The following is a 15,691-nucleotide window of genomic DNA, read 5'->3' as shown; positions in this document are numbered from 1 at the left end:
TCTCAAACTCGTAGAGACCGAGCGGAGTCGCAAAAGCCGTTTTCTCTTTATCTGCCGGATGGACCTCCACCTGCCAGTACCCACTGGCCAGATCGAGCGTGGAGTACCATGCGGCCTTTTTTAAGCTGGTCAGGGACTCCTCCACCCTGGGGAGAGGATAGGCGTCCTTATGGGTAACTGCATTTAATTTTCGATAATCTACACAGAATCTCCATGACTGATCTTTCTTCTTCACCAGGACCACTGGACTTGCCCAGGGGCTAGCACTTTCACGAATGACTCCTCCCTCCAACATGTCACGCAGTAACACCCTCAGCTCGTCATAAAGGTTGGGGGGCACGGGTCGGTAGCGCTGACGGATTGGTGCAGCGTCGGCGGTGGGTATGGTGTGGTAGACCGCATTGGTACGGCCGTAGTCCTCCTCATTCTGGGCGAACACGTTCTGCCACTGCGCGAGCAACCCCTGAAGCTGGCCGGTCTGGGACGGAGTCAGCCCATCGGCCCCCTGAAGCATAGTGGTCAGACAGGCAGGAAGGGAACTACTGACCGGTCTCACATCCACCTCCACCACTGCATCTGCCTCTTGCCGGAGGACCAGCTGATTCGGAGCTTGGACGTCATCCTTCTCCAGGCGTAGGACACGTGCCAAGGGTCGCCGGGGGGGGAGCAGTACTGGGTAGGGATGCGGGTTACACACACGTAACAGGACTCTGCCATTACTCAGTCGGGTCACTGCCCGGCCCACACACCACTCTTGCCCGCCATGGTAGCAATCTTCAAGGAGGACATCCTCCCGACTGTTGTTCGGGGCCTCAGGGACGTGAGCCCACACTGCCGTCTCAGTCTGTGGTGCCAAACGAACTGGGTCGGTTGTGCGCAAGCGAGCCACTCCGAGGCTGGGTCCCCGATGTTCAGCTGCTTCAATCCTTCGGCAGGCAGCAAACGCCCGGTCCCAGGCCACCACAGCTGCTCTGGGGAGGGTAGACTTGAAAAGTGTAAATTGGTGCCCCCCCCGCTGCCGTAAGCCCTCCCAACAATGTTGGATAACATTCATGCCCAGTATCCCGTAGGCCGGAGGCAGATATTTATCTTCCACTACAACCACCCCCTTACCAGGCACAGACACCCCTCCCACTTCAAAGTCAAGTACTGCATAGCCAACATAAGGCAGGGCCAGGCCATTAGCTGCTTTCAAGGTGAGCCAGGGGATGTCGCTTACCTCCTTCAGCTCGGTGTCCTGTAGGTGGTTCCGGAAGAGGCCCTGGCTGAACAGGGTCACCTGCGACCCTGTATCTAGAATGCAGGGGACTCGTCTTCCCTGCACAAGGACTTCAACTTCCGGGCTTTCCCCTACCAGGGCTGTACGCATGGGCGCCACCACCGGTCCTCCCTCATCAGCCACTCTGCGGGTATGGGCCATCTCCCTAGGCGGACAGTCGCGCTGCATGTGACCCGCCTTTCCACACCGCAGGCAGATCGGGCGGCCCTGGTCATCCCATTGAGGTGGTCTTGTACGGCGCTGGGTGCGATATCCCCCCTGCTCTCCACTCAAAGGCTGATCTGGCTGTCGCTGGATGGCTCGATGGGACCTCAGCTCAGAGAGTAGCGAGGTCTTCAGGTCAGCTACCTGGCTTCGCAGCTCTTCCGCTAACTCAGTCCGCAATGCCTCCTTCACTTTGTCCCAATCCTGTAGTGGGTTTGCAGTGCTGGGGGGTTTGGGCTGTTGGGGGCTGGTATACGTTCGTCTAGTGTCGATGTCCTCGGCAGCAGCACGTTCGTTCTCCTTCTCCACGGCCTTGGCCTCGCTACACGCCCCCTCAAAGGTCAGGGCTGGCTCTCGTCGCACCCGGCGGTGCAGCTCCGTCTGTACAGGCCCTGGCAGCAGTCCCAGGACCAGCTGGCTCCTCAGCATCTCGTCATCTGACCCCACCGCTGCCTCCTTGCTGCGCCACCTAGAATGGGACTCACGCAGACGTAAGATAAAAGGCCCCACCCCTTCCCCAGTCTGTTGCTGACATTTGAAAAAGTGAGATCTGAGCTGACTAATGCTCACATTATCCCCATATAATTTCTCCAGGGCTGTAAAAATCAGAACATCAGTGTCCCTGTCTGTGCTTACGAGTAACAATATTTCCCTCTTAGCCTCACCTTGCAACGCACTCATTACGAAGTCCACTCTCTGTGCAGGTGTTAACGTCTGGGCCCGCAGATATACCTCCATTTGGGTCCGCCACTCAGCTAGGGGTACCTGGCTGCCCTTTCCTCCATACTTGGGCACCCAGGGCCCGCCCAAAAACCAGGGGACCATCATCATACTATTGGCGGCTGGAACGCCCCCGGCATCGTCGTCAGACATGGTGCTGTGTCCTAAGAGGGGATCTGCCGCACTACGCCAAAATGTCGTGTCAGTCCTCTGCACTAAACACAGGTTCAATCCCCTCGGAGACACACAACACCAGGCCGAGTCAGTTGTAAAGTTTATAGCTTTTATTGTAAGGGTCAGCAGTCCAACACACATTCAGTAGAATGACAGCACCTCAACCATGTAGTACCATGGGCCCCGCCCACCCCTAGGTGACAGTAATTAGAGGGGTTATTACTACCCGCTACCCACAAGACACATCGGAGCTGCGTACATATGATCAGGAGGTTTAAGCATTGTCCACATAAATCACAGCAAATAAGCCTAGAAAATAAAGAGAGATTGCTACACCATTCAAAGGCCGTTATATCCCAAAACCCAGCCACATGGGGAATCACTGCACAGAATACACACAAATGCACCATAAGAAAAGATCAGTAATCACAATGATAACACGACACCACACACTATTACTCACTCTCTGATGATTCACATATGCATGCCCTCCTCAATGCTACACCCGTTATACACACACTAATAAGGGGGCTTGAGGCCTGCCACCCCGCTGAGCAGGTGTGCCGTCTGACCAGGTGAAAGATTAAGTCCAATTTGGTCGGCGGCCGCACCCCCACGCCGACCAAACAAATATCCGCTAGCCACACAATAATAATAAAGTTCAGTCATGCACCAACCAACGTCCGTAGCGTGAACAGTCCATTCGGGGGGCGTGGCAGAGCAGTGTAGTTTCCGTAGCCGCCAGCACGCTTCTGTAGTCCTTATGACCGTTCTGCTGCACACCCATCCCCGGCCGGGAGAAGACAGGCACGTAGTCCACTCGCCCAGCACTCCACGTCAGACCGATAGTCCTCCAAACACTCCTCCTCTCCGATGGCCGCTGTATTCCGTTGGAACCGGTCCCTGTCCCTCACACGCGTGCAGTCTGCCCTCGGCGAACTCCACCAGTGCTGGCAACATGAAAAACAGCGGCACTCAAAATACATGCAGTCTCAGACGCCAGCCCACACATCCAGATCAGGAATAGGTAGTCAGTACTTTCCTGTATTAGGTATTCACTCGCGGTTCACTCTCTCCCTCTGCGGTGCCGCTTCCGGGTTCTCGCCGGCTGCTGTTCTCCCGTCCACACCTCCAAGAGACAAAATGCACACTCACACACATACAACGATCCACCGTGACAACCCAGTCATGCCAACAGATTCAGAGACAGAAGTAAGCACTTTCCTGTAGTTGGCATGCGATCACGCTCTGCTATTTTCCACACCGATCAGGCTGCTGCTGCGTTGCGTTGTGTTGTTGATGTTCTGCTCCGTCGCAGCGTGTTGACATCATGCCCGCCCGGGCAGGCTGGGAAGCTGAGTCCTCTCCGGCAGGAACATCCCGTATAAAAAGGGCTGTCCCCACCCCCATCCCAATCATTCAATCAGCCAGCCGTGTGCATTAGTCCATAGACAGAGTCAGTCACAGTCTACACGGCCAGCCAACAATCCCACAAATTACAATTACACTGATTACGTTAAACACCTTCCCGCCACCAATTCACGTAACACATAGAACACCAGTCCACATACGACAGCTACATGAAAATTGAGTTGACAGGCTACATGTTAATTAAAAGATTAAAGTGAAGAGTAGGCTATTTTCTTTTGCTCCGACTGGAAGAATATTCTAAAACCAAAAGACTATATCACTGTGCTTGCGCGGTAACGTATCACTGCATAATAATAATACAGCGGCTTGTGCGCTGCCCTTGAGAATCCATTAGCCTAGGCAGAACTTTTGCAAGATGAAGATCACACAAGTCACCAGGCATACCGGTATGTGAGTTCAAACGATCTTTATTATTTTTATGTAGCAAAAACCGGTAGAAAAAGGCCCACTCTCATATTATTCTTAACCACACATAAAACAGATTGTGTTCCCCTTGTTGTTACTCTGTATGATTCCGAAGCATCTATATATAGTAGCGTAGTAGTATTGTTTAGAGATCAGCGCTGCGTGTGTACCCGTGTGTGTATACATTATGTACTTATGACATTTTCTTGCCGTTTTCACCTTGTAAACGTCATTTTTTGGTTTTTTTTACCAGTTTTATATGATTCAGGTGGGGGGGGGGGGAGCTAGGAGAAATTTCCTGAGCCGGGGGAAGGCCCCTGGGAAAAATAATTTGACCAGGGGGGAGGGCCAGGCAGAAAATGTTCCGCTAAATATCGTAGTCCCTTAGAATAGTCCTATCCCCTCGTCACAGACAGACACATCACGGGAACAAAGGACGTGGATCTAGTCTCTATAAATGCTCACGCTGTTCAACACTCTGTTCTCTGAATCTCTGTCTCCATTCTGTGGATAAGACTGATCATAATCCCACTGCTATCAGACCCCATTTTTGTTACATTTTCCATATATCCTTTGGATCAATGACCCTTCATGACGTCAACTACACAGGTGATTGCCTGCAGTCCATCAACTTAACCTGTTCAAAAATATACTCTTCTATGGCAGCTTATGTTTCGATGTATGTGTTTGCTGCAGCTGTGATGATATTTACTGTGTGTGGGAACCTTCTTGTTATAACTGCTGTCTGTCATTTCAAACAACTCCATACGCCAACAAATATCCTTATTGTTTCACTGGCCATTTCTGACTGTCTTGTAGGTTTGCTTGTAATGCCAGTACATTCAATGATTTTGATTGAGTCGTGTTCACTGTTTGGGTCAACGTTTTGTGCCTTGTACAATATGATTAATTTCCAGTTGACATTTGTCTCTGTATACAATATTTCATTCATTGCTGTGGACCGTTACTTTGCCTTAAGCAATCCTTTCCTCTATTCCAAAAAGGTATCGCTATCTCTATCATTCATTATAACAATACACATTTGGATTGTGTCACTGTTTTACAACTGCGCACTTCTTTACTTTAATGGAAACTTCAGAAATAAATGTCCAGATAAATGCCTTCCATTTGTGGACGAAGTGTGGTCTACTGTTGATCTTGTTGTTGTTTTTATTTTACCATGTGCCACTATCATAATTCTGTACCTAAAAGTATTTTTCATTGCAAGAAGGCACGCAGTCGTAATCAGAGCTGCACTCAAGGATCGAAAACGACTAGACACCCAGAACAATGGAGACTCAATTAAATTGGAGAGGAAAGCTGCCAAAGTACTTGGAATTCTTGTATCAGTGTTTTTGATATGTTTAATACCTTATTATATTTGTATGTTACTATATGATGTGTTAGCCCAATCATATGACCGTGTGGTAAATACGATGTTAACACTATTTTTCCTTAATTCTACTGTCAACCCCATAATTTATGCCTTGTTCTACTCTTGGTTTCAAAAAAGTATGAAGTTAATTCTGACATTCAGAATATGCAGAACAGATTCCTCACTGATGAATGTGCTCTCACAGTAGCGGAGTCCCTTGACAAGAGTTGTGTCTCTTCAGACATTAGCAGATCCATCTTTTTTTCTCCATACTGTATACTTCCTCTCTCCTTTCTTTCATTGCTGTTTACCCCTATTTTGTGTGAATTGAGCCTTTGCTCTATGTGAACTGTCATTCTACCTCTGACATCTTTTAAATGTATAATCCAAATCGTAATAAATTCATAATTGTTTTATTTGGTCAGCACAGGGTGGCCAGGGACATAGCTACATAACAGGGGCACGGGGCACCCTAAGCCTCCATGTAATACTGCTACTGCCGTTGGGGGACTATTCACTAAATGTACACATAACTAGATGCACTGCATAGCGGTACACAATATGACCGCCGCTCAGTTCTGCACATTCTCTCCACAAAAATAAATTATGCTTGTCAACTTTCTTGTATCGCCTATTTGTGCAATTTATGTGCACGTATCTCCTACTCTTGCAGTTCATGTGTATAAATGAGTGTGCGCATGTGAGTTTGCCTTTGTGGATAGGAGTGTGTGTGTGTGTGTGTGTGTGTGTGTGTGGAATCTGTGGATGTGTGTGCGTGTGAGTGAGTGTGTGTCATTCTTAACCATGCCGATGGGTGTACAGTCACTAAATGTACAAAAATTGATTTATTTTATAGCCCCCCATGGATAAAATGGCACAAAACTTGGCATACTGCCAGAGTGCAGTTCATAACATTTCATCTGAAGATAGGGGCGATTACAGCAATATGATACCACATCAACTTAGCTTTTAACCAGTCATTTGTGATTTGCACCGCCATGGTAAATACAGTAATGTGTGTGTGTGTGCGTGAATGCGCATGTGTGTGTGCATGTGTGTGTGTGCCGCTACAAAACACTATTTTTATACCTCTTCTACAGTTCCACACAACATTACACTTACGTGGTAGTGAGTAGAGGGCCCATAAAGCCAAACTGAAGTATCCCAACGTCTTTATTTGGTCGGATAGAGAGTCCAGAATGAATTTAATCAAGCCATCTTTAGGGGAACATTTCAGCAACATTTCCGGAAAGGTAGGCTATTGGCTCGATGAAACAGGGACATAGCTACAGGGGCACGGGCCACCCCCAGGTGTCCGTGTAGAACATAGGCCTTCACCTAGACCAGGGCTATTCAACTTCAGTACCAAGAGGGCCGAATGGAAAAATCACTGGGTTTTCAGGGGCCGCATAAAATAAGACGCCGCAAAATAATTGTATCCAACAATATTTGATAAAATCAGAGTAAAATTCAGTTCAATTCAATTGAATTTCATACACTGGCATAGAAACTAAGAACATAGCCTATAGCTTGGTTTCACTCTGTGTCACAATGCTACTTCAAAATTCGAAAATAGCGTTCGAAATTCAGATGGAGGGCAGGGACTGAACAGCTGGATCAGGAGCCGGTTGCACAAAGCACCTTCAGTTAATGTGTTCCCTTAAAATCTGATTTAAGGACCATTAAATCGTTTGCACAAACAGTTTGGGGCTATCAGTTAGGGCGTAATCAAAATATGTCCGAGTCCAATTCATCATAACGAACGTATACAGCCTATTCAGCCGACACTGACCCGTACATTCCCCCGTTGATACATTGATGCGCGGTCAGGCTACTGATTTCACCGGCAGTCAATTTGTGAGTTATCTTACCGTCTCGAGTTGGACCACCGTACTTTCCGCAACTGTGCGCTACCAGACGTATAGGCTACTATCTGTTTTTAATGCAACAGGATCAGTCTGTGGTGGCAGACGTCTTCCACACAGTCTGCAGCGTAATCATTCATAACGTATATGCACCGTCTCAAACGCCTGTTGGCGATCATTAATTTATAAATAATAAATACATCAATACAGTTCATTTGTAATCACGAAAGCAAGATAATCAACGTTGTGGCACAGTGGCCTGAAAGCACGCATGACGCGCCTCTTCTGGATGAAAGAAACACCTTTCAGGAACGGGGACAGACCTCAGGCAAGTTGTCTAAATTGTAGGCCTGAGGCTGTTTGACTTAAATATGTAGGCTAGCCTATTAGTTGTGAGTGATATCATTGTGTTAATCTTCAATTCCATACAACAGGAGAGCTATAACTTCAGTCTGTGCAAAACTCGTGCAGTCAATGAACGACGTAGGCTACAGTACTGCAAGCCTAGGCTATCCACTGAGCGCTACGCCATGGTCAACAACTAAATTGCAGAAGATGATTAAATCACTATTATGAATCACAGTCAGTCCGACTCATTTTGATTGCATGTCATAAATGAAATGGCAATACACATTTAATGACGAATAGTATTTATTAAATGGTAGGACCTCGTCAGTCAATGTCAATGTAACTTCTATTTCGAATTTATCTATTTCTAATTTTCTGAAGCAATGTATCTATTTCTACATCTCTGATAGGCTACAGCAAAATTTCTTATTGGAGAGCCAACACGTCCTCTGTTGATTCAAAGGTTCGTCGTTGTTCCTGTAATGAAAAGAAAAGGAAACAAGAGCCTAATTAGGTCTGGTGACATTAGCTTAGCTGCACTGCAACGAGATGTAGAAATGTGCGAAGTGGTCAGCGGGGTATAAGTTTGTTTGACATTATGTGTGAGCACAAAAGTTAGGCCTGGGTCTACCCAGTCCACCCAAGCCTAAATCGCATATGCCGACTTAGTGAGAACATCTGTATTTGATACAATATGTTTAGGATTATAATATGTAGGCTTAACATTTTAATAAGAAACACAGTAGCATCAATAACTTACTTTTCCGCTCTCCGTCTCTTTTACGCTGGGCTGGCGGAGGATAGACAGGATGACGGGCACTATCGCTTCAATCATTTCTTTGACTGGCTCACTGCCGAAGGTCTGACTCACTGCAGAAGGTTTTGATGGTTAGCTATACAGTCATAACACTACGGTCACTAACGCATTTAATTAGCTGCTAGACTCAACTGAAAATATATTGTTATCAGACTATACTAGGCTACCTTTCTGATAGGACGCGCAGATCCTGTCCACCAGCACTCCCCATCACTGGGTGCATCCAATGCATGTCAGCGACCATTGCAGCTGGAGCTAGGACACCCCCTGAATAAAATATATTCATAATTATGGAATAAACGTCGTTAGCAGGCCCAACATTAGGTAACCAGAATCGGGTTATAAGCCAGCAAGTTTTAAACGGACGTCAGTTAGCTAACGTTGACTAGCTAACGTTAACGTTAACGGCTGATCATAGGCTATTATTATAATTCATATCCATAGCATAAAGAATGAAAGCAATATCAGGTTAAAAGTTCGTTAGAGAAAAATGTAATCGCCATTACTGATTACAAAAGACAAATTAAGAAGAGAATGATCTATGTCAATTAGGCCTAGTGCTACCAAGTCTGTATAACGATAACTTTTATGGGCAACCTAAGCATGAGTTAGGCCTAGATAGTTAACGTCATCTTTTGTAGCCTATGCAGCTAATAAACATAGCGTAAGCGTTTTTTAAAAAAACTTACCTTTTCCATTTGATTCACTCCCAAGGCAGGACATCTCCTTCTTGGCCATAACCGTTAGATTTTCTAACTTTGTTGTAGCCTACTTCGTGTAGCTAGCCACCACCTCACCACCGTACGTCTTGCACTTTTGCGGCGATTTCCTCCCAATTTCTTTGTTTTACCACTATATGTGAGCCAAATTTGCTTTTCAATATAGTTTTTCATTTGTTGTATTCCTCTAGCAGGATTATTTTTTCGTCCTCTGGCCAATTTGGCTTCATTGCCTTCTTTTATTGGGTCTATATCAGTACAATACAGACTGTCTGCAAGACCGCAACCTATGACCGCAACGGTAGACGGTGGTCGATTGTTTACTTCCTGCCCTCCATCTCAAATCGTCCCGCCGTGGCGCGTCATAATAATCACGTGATTGAAACCAAGCTATTATCCATATCCATAAAAAAAATCTTCTCAGACAGGTGATAGGCTGCCACACAAACTATAAAGTATTTGAAAACACCCAGGCTAACCATAGTATTTCATACCTGATGTCTGATAGCTGCCATATCATGCATCAGTGGGAAAAATGGCAGTGTTGATTTAACTAGCCCACTTCAAGATAATTAGGCTCATAAGTGTTTCAAACACACACAGTAGCCTACAGCGCCAATATCTCAAATATACTTAGCATTGAATTTAAAGAAAAAGTAATGCCAGCTCTGCCTCTGTTTATCTATTTCACGATTTCTTACCGCTTAAGATTCTAAACTTCGAGCCTGCGCAAATCACAAACAATAACATTCCCACGAGTGGAGTGAAGATGGCTCTGTCTAAAGAAACGTCTAATTGACAACGAGAATCGTTCATTTTACCCTCTGCAACAAGTACGAGACTTTCATGTTTATTGTGCAACGAATCCATCGCTGTAAAGAAGGAATATAAAGTCAAGAGGCAATTCTCTACAAACCACAGCTCCTTCACTAACTTTCCCGAGGGCTCGGAGGAACGGAGACCAGGTATGATTGTAACATTTGTGATTTGCGCACGCTCGAGGTTTAGAATCATTGGCGGTAAGAAATCGTAATGTAATCAACATCTAATGATAACATTTAAAACTACTCATACATTTGGAAATGTCAGTTTGTGTAGTGATGTGCTGTGTTCTCTGAGTGAAGATAACGTAGGTTACGAATGTAACTATGAATCTGTGAGACCGAGGGATGACCGTCACTACGGTCTAAAAAGGAATGATCACCTTCGTTCTGCCTATCACCGAGACCATATGTCAAAATAGTCATGTCCATGACCTCCGGAAGCAGAACGACTTGCGTTAATAAATAGCAGAGAATGCTCCCGGGTCAGTCTCCTATCCCTGAACGCCTCAGAATGGTCCGAGCGACAAGGATAGTGACGGTCATCCCTCGGTCTCACAGATCCATAGTTACATTCGTAACCTACGATCTGTTTCGACCTCACTCTGACCGTCACTACGGTCTAAAAAGGGATGACACATACCAAAAGGGTCGCGAGGAACCCAGAATCAATGATTAAAACCTCGCTCGGTCACGGACATGAGGGCGGCATCGCCGACTGGAGGCGGGCGAGTGACATCCACCCTGTAAAAACGGGTAAAAGTGCATGGCGTCGACCATGAGGCCGCTGCACAGATATCGTCTGCTGCTACACCCCTAAGGGCAGCCCAAGAAACTCCTGGTAGAGTGAGCCCTCGTACCAGAAGAAACCGGTATTCCCTGCGCCCTGTAAGCATGGGAAATAACCCCCACCAGCCAATGCGAGAGTCACTGCTTAGAGAGTGGGAGCCCCTGCCTTGATGCACCGTAACAGATGAAAGCTGAGAGCGCGCTTTCCGCAAGGACTGTGTACGGGCCAGATAGGCCCTTAAGGCCCTGACTGGGCACAGGGTCAGCAACTTGTAGTGCTGTGCCTGTGAGGTGGAAGAAGGCTGGAATCGAGTCACCTCCAGGACCTGGTTAATGGACTGCGGATTAAGAACCCTTGGCAGGAAAGCTGGATTCGGCCAAAGTGACACGCTAGCACCTCCTGCCTGCCACCTAAGGCAGTCGTCACTAACGGAGAGAGCACACAGCTCACTGACACGTTTCGCAGAACAGAGCGCCAAGAGAAAGGCAGTCTTAAGCGACAAGGAACGCAAATCTGCGTCTAAAATAGGCTCATACGGGCCTACAGGAAGTGACGTTAAAACCGTGGGCAGATCCCAGCCCGGTGCCCGCAAAGTGCGACCTGGACGCAACCGGCGGGCTCCCTTCAAGAACTGGCAAACCAAGGGATGCCTCCCAAGGGGACCATTGTCCACACCCTGGTGAAAGGCCGAAATGGCCGAAGCATAGACTGTCACGGCACTGGCCGCCTTGCCTTGATCCAATTCGGACTGCAAGAAACGCAAAACTTGTGGCACGGGGCAAGCCGCTGGCTCGAGGCCCATGCCAGCACACCAATCTGAAAAGATCCCCCACCTGAGTGCGTAGCAAGCTCTAGTGGATGGAGTCCTGGCGTTATTCAGCGTGTCCTGAACAGACACATCTAGCTGCTCAACGATTGAGTTGATTGGAGGCACCTCTGGGACCTTGTTCCCCCTTGGTGATGGACATAGTACACTGCCACAGTACTGTTTATCCTCACGAGAACGTGTTGGTGTTGCAACACCGGCAGGATTCTCTGCAAGACAAGATGGATGGCCTTCAGGTCGAAGACATTTATGTACTCCAACATCCATGGGGGCTGCCACATGCCCCTCACCATCAGGGACACGTCTGTCGAAATGACCGGTCTCCCGTGGGGAAGGCCCCCCGGTGGGACACCTCTGAGAAAGAACTCCCTGTCCCTCAAAGGGTGCAGGGCTCGAATGCAAGCCCGGGACACACGCAACATCACCTGCCTGTCGCTCTTCGGGTGAAGACCGAAGGCGTTGAACCAGCACTGCAGGGGGCGTGCCCTCAGCAGGCCAAGAGGAACTACCGCTGCAGCTGCTGACATCAAACCCAGCAGCTTCTGGACTCTGTGAGCAGTCACGAGACCACCCAAGCGGAAATGACCCAGCATGCCGAGCAGGCTGTCTGCTCTCCGTGGCGTGAGAGACGCTGTCATGCCGACCGAGTCGAGGAGGACACCGAGGAACTCTGCCTGTTGGCGGGGTTGCAGGTTGCTCTTTTCGTGGTTGACCTTGAAGCCCAGGAATTGAATGTGGGCCAGAACAGTCTCCGCGTCGCGCACTACCTGTTCTCGGGAGGGGGCGCAGACGAGCCAGTCGTCCAAGTACGGCAGTATTTTGAGACCGCGAGCCTGAAGGGGGGAGAGCGCGGCTGACACCACGCGAGTAAAAACTCGTGGGGAGAGTGAAAGGCCGAAGGGTAGGACCTGGACCTGGACCTGGAATGCCCTGCCCTGGAAGGCAAAGCGCAGAAAGGGCCTGTGTTCCGGGCAAATCGGAACGTGGAAGTAGGCGTCCTTTAAGTCCAAGGATGTGAACCACTCCCCCTGCCGGATGGACTGCATCACCACCCTTGTGTGGACCATCTTGAAGGGCAGCACCTTGAGATACTGATTCAAGGGCCTGAGGTTGAGAACGGGCCGAAGACCGCCGTCCCTCTCGGGAAGAATAAAAGAACCCAGAAGCAACTCTTGAACCCCTTCGGCAAATACTGACATTAAAAAAGGGTCTTGCAGGACGTTACCTTGACCCCTGAAAACACAGGGGGACGCTGTCGAAATTGCAATCGGCAACTACGAGCCACCATGGCTACGACCCAAGGGTCTGGGACAATCCCCTCCCAGGAGGTCCGTGACAACTGGGAAGGACAATCGACGGGCACCCATGGAATGCTATGCGGGAATGCTATGCGGGACCTCCACCGCGGCCCGCACCCCTACCTGTGCTTCGCCGTTGACCCCCTCTACCCCTGGAACGGGAATATGGGGCCGATCTCTGGTCAGGTGGATGAAATTGCCAGTCATCAGAGGCCTGTGGGATATAACCCCTCGGCGAAGGCCAGGCCGGCAGCCGCGGCCTATAACCGCCTACAGACGATTGACCAACGCTGACCGTTGAGGCAGGCCTACGGCACACATGCCGGACAGCTTCCCTCGACGCTGCAGCACGTTCAGCGCGGTCGAGCACCTCCTGGGATCCTGGGTGGAAAACATGCCCAGGGACAACTGGGAGATTCAGCAGCTCCTGCTTGATAGGCTCCGCCAGGGAGGTCTGTGCCAGCCAAACCTGCCTGCGGCACAACACCGCGGAACCCATGGCGTCTCCCACATCACGGGTCAGCTGGGCGTGGGATGACAGAGCTGCATCCAGCAGGGCCCTGGCGTCCTGGTCGTCTCGACTCAGCGTCTTGCGAAGAGACGCCAGCGTAATGGCCAGAGCGTTACCCATCCGGGCCGCTCGTGCTGCTGCATTAAAAGTACGAGTGGCCAGGTGGTCCGTCTTCGCGCACTCCTTACGGGGGCAGCGTGGATTGGGTGACACACCAGTGAGGCCCAGAGATGTCAAGGCGGCCATTGACTGCTCGACCGGTGGCATGTCCCCGAGTCCAGTCTTCACGGGGTACGTGGCCGTTGCTAGCTGGCGGCAGCCTGCATTGAACTGCGGGCGCTGCGTCAACTTACCCCATGACGACCACAGCATTGCCGTGTAGTCAGGCGGCACCGGCACGGGGGGTGGTGGGGTAGCACAAGGGATGCCCTCCCAGATACCTACCATGGGAGCCGGAGCAGGTGTGGGCGCCTCAAGGCCCATGATGTTCGCAACGCTCAGCACCAGTGACATCAGGGAGCTGACGGGGACCTCTTCCGCCCCCACGGAGCTGTCACCCAGCTCTGTAGAGCCTGTCTGCAGCTCTCCCATGAGGTCGTCACCTGTGTGGGGAGCGCAGAGAGATAGCACATCCGCATTGTCCCGTTCCTCCTCCTCACCATGGCTCCCAGGCCTGGATGAGAGGGCGCCCTCCTGGCCAGGGGGCAGGGTATCCGAAGAAGAGGCCTGGCGATCTACCAGCCTGTCCATCTTCTGTGCTAGAGCCTGGAGAGCAGAGAGGATCTGGAGCGACTCCGCGCTACCACCCTCGGTCGCTGCAGCCGTCGCCAGACGCTCAGCAGGACGCTCAGCCGGACGCTCGGCCAGACGCATAGCCGGAATGGGTGCAGCTCTCTGGGACGGCCTGTGGGGGGACCCACGCTGTTGGTCCCGCTTGTGAGTGTGCTTACGGCCATGCCCGCTGAAAGGGAGTGGCTGGACAGGGGAACGTCGCCTCTCTCGTCGGCCCTCATGCACGTGGCCGCATATCAGGGCGGCCCGGCGTTGTCTCTCACCCCTGGAGAGGTCGCAGGCGGCGCTGCAGGGGTGGTCGACGTCCTCCAGGACGTGTGTAGCCCCAAGACACATGGGGCACTCCCTGTGCCCATCACTGGCACTCATGGAGGCGCTGCAGATCCTGCAGCAGTGTGAAGCCATCGCAGGCCCAAGAAGCCTAGGCAGTGTTGATGCCTGGAGCCCTCCTCGATTAGTCCACCAGGGTATTCCGGCGGCCCGCACCAGCGCACGAATGCACCTAGCAGGCGCACACTAGCCCCACCATCTGCGAACAGCGGTCTAGGGTGCCACAGAACCAGAGAGGTGGCCCGCACCAGCGCACGAATGCACCTAGCAGGCGCACACTAGCCCAACCGACTGCGAACAGCAGTCTAGGGTGCCACAGAACCAGAGAGGTGGCCCGCACCAGCGCACGAATGCACCTAGCAGGCGCACACTAGCCCAACCGACTGCGAACAGCGGTCTAGGGTGCCACAGAACCAGAGAGGTGGCCCGCACCAGCGCACGAATGCACCTAGCAGGCGCACACTAGCCCCACCAGCTGCGAACAGCAGTCTAGGGTGCCACAGAACCAGAGAGGTGGCCCGCACCAGCGCACGAATGCACCTAGCAGGCGCACACTAGCCCAACCGACTGCGAACAGCAGTCTAGGGTGCCACAGAACCACAGAGGTGGCCCGCACCAGCACACGAATGCACCTAGCAGGCGCACACTGGCCCCACCAGCTGAGGACAGGGGTATAGGGCGTGGCGGGGAGGCGACAGAGAGGAGCACTTCAGCGGTCCACAGCGTATGAACACACCTGGGCAAATAAAAGCACACAGTATTATGAAGGCCCACGCCCGCGGATGACAACACACAATGGGCGCAGGCTAGTCCCACCACTGCGAACAGTGGCCCAGGGCAAAGCACAGAAACAGAAAGTATAAAGCCAAAAACAGGCTATACAATAAACAGAGAACACCTCAGAAATAAATCCAGGTAACACTCAACAATAAACCTCTCACTGCACAAGCAGGCTAGAGGAATACAAAATAGCACAGCAACGTAAT

The 15,691-nt window shown here is 50.5% G+C and overlaps 1 protein-coding gene across 1 annotated transcript; it reads left to right on the top strand.

The window, feature by feature from the left end:
• The first annotated feature begins 4,794 nt into the window (after window positions 1-4,794).
• Window positions 4,795-5,796, top strand: LOC134098165 (trace amine-associated receptor 13c-like). Its single transcript, XM_062551139.1, has one exon. The coding sequence runs from the start codon at window positions 4,795-4,797 to the stop codon at window positions 5,794-5,796; it is 1,002 nt and encodes a 333-aa protein (XP_062407123.1).
• Window positions 5,797-15,691: the final 9,895 nt, after the last annotated feature.

This window comes from Sardina pilchardus, chromosome 12 (assembly GCF_963854185.1).
Source record: "Sardina pilchardus chromosome 12, fSarPil1.1, whole genome shotgun sequence".
In the NCBI taxonomy this organism is placed as follows: domain Eukaryota; kingdom Metazoa; phylum Chordata; class Actinopteri; order Clupeiformes; family Clupeidae; genus Sardina; species Sardina pilchardus.
The sequence above is the reverse complement of the archived record's forward strand: the minus strand, read 5'-3'. Positions and strand labels throughout refer to the sequence as shown.

What these genes read in the sequence shown, in the direction of transcription:
- LOC134098165 (XM_062551139.1), top strand. Translation starts at nt 4,795, where the DNA reads ATGACCCTTCATGACGTCAACTACACAGGTGATTGCCTGCAGTCCATC.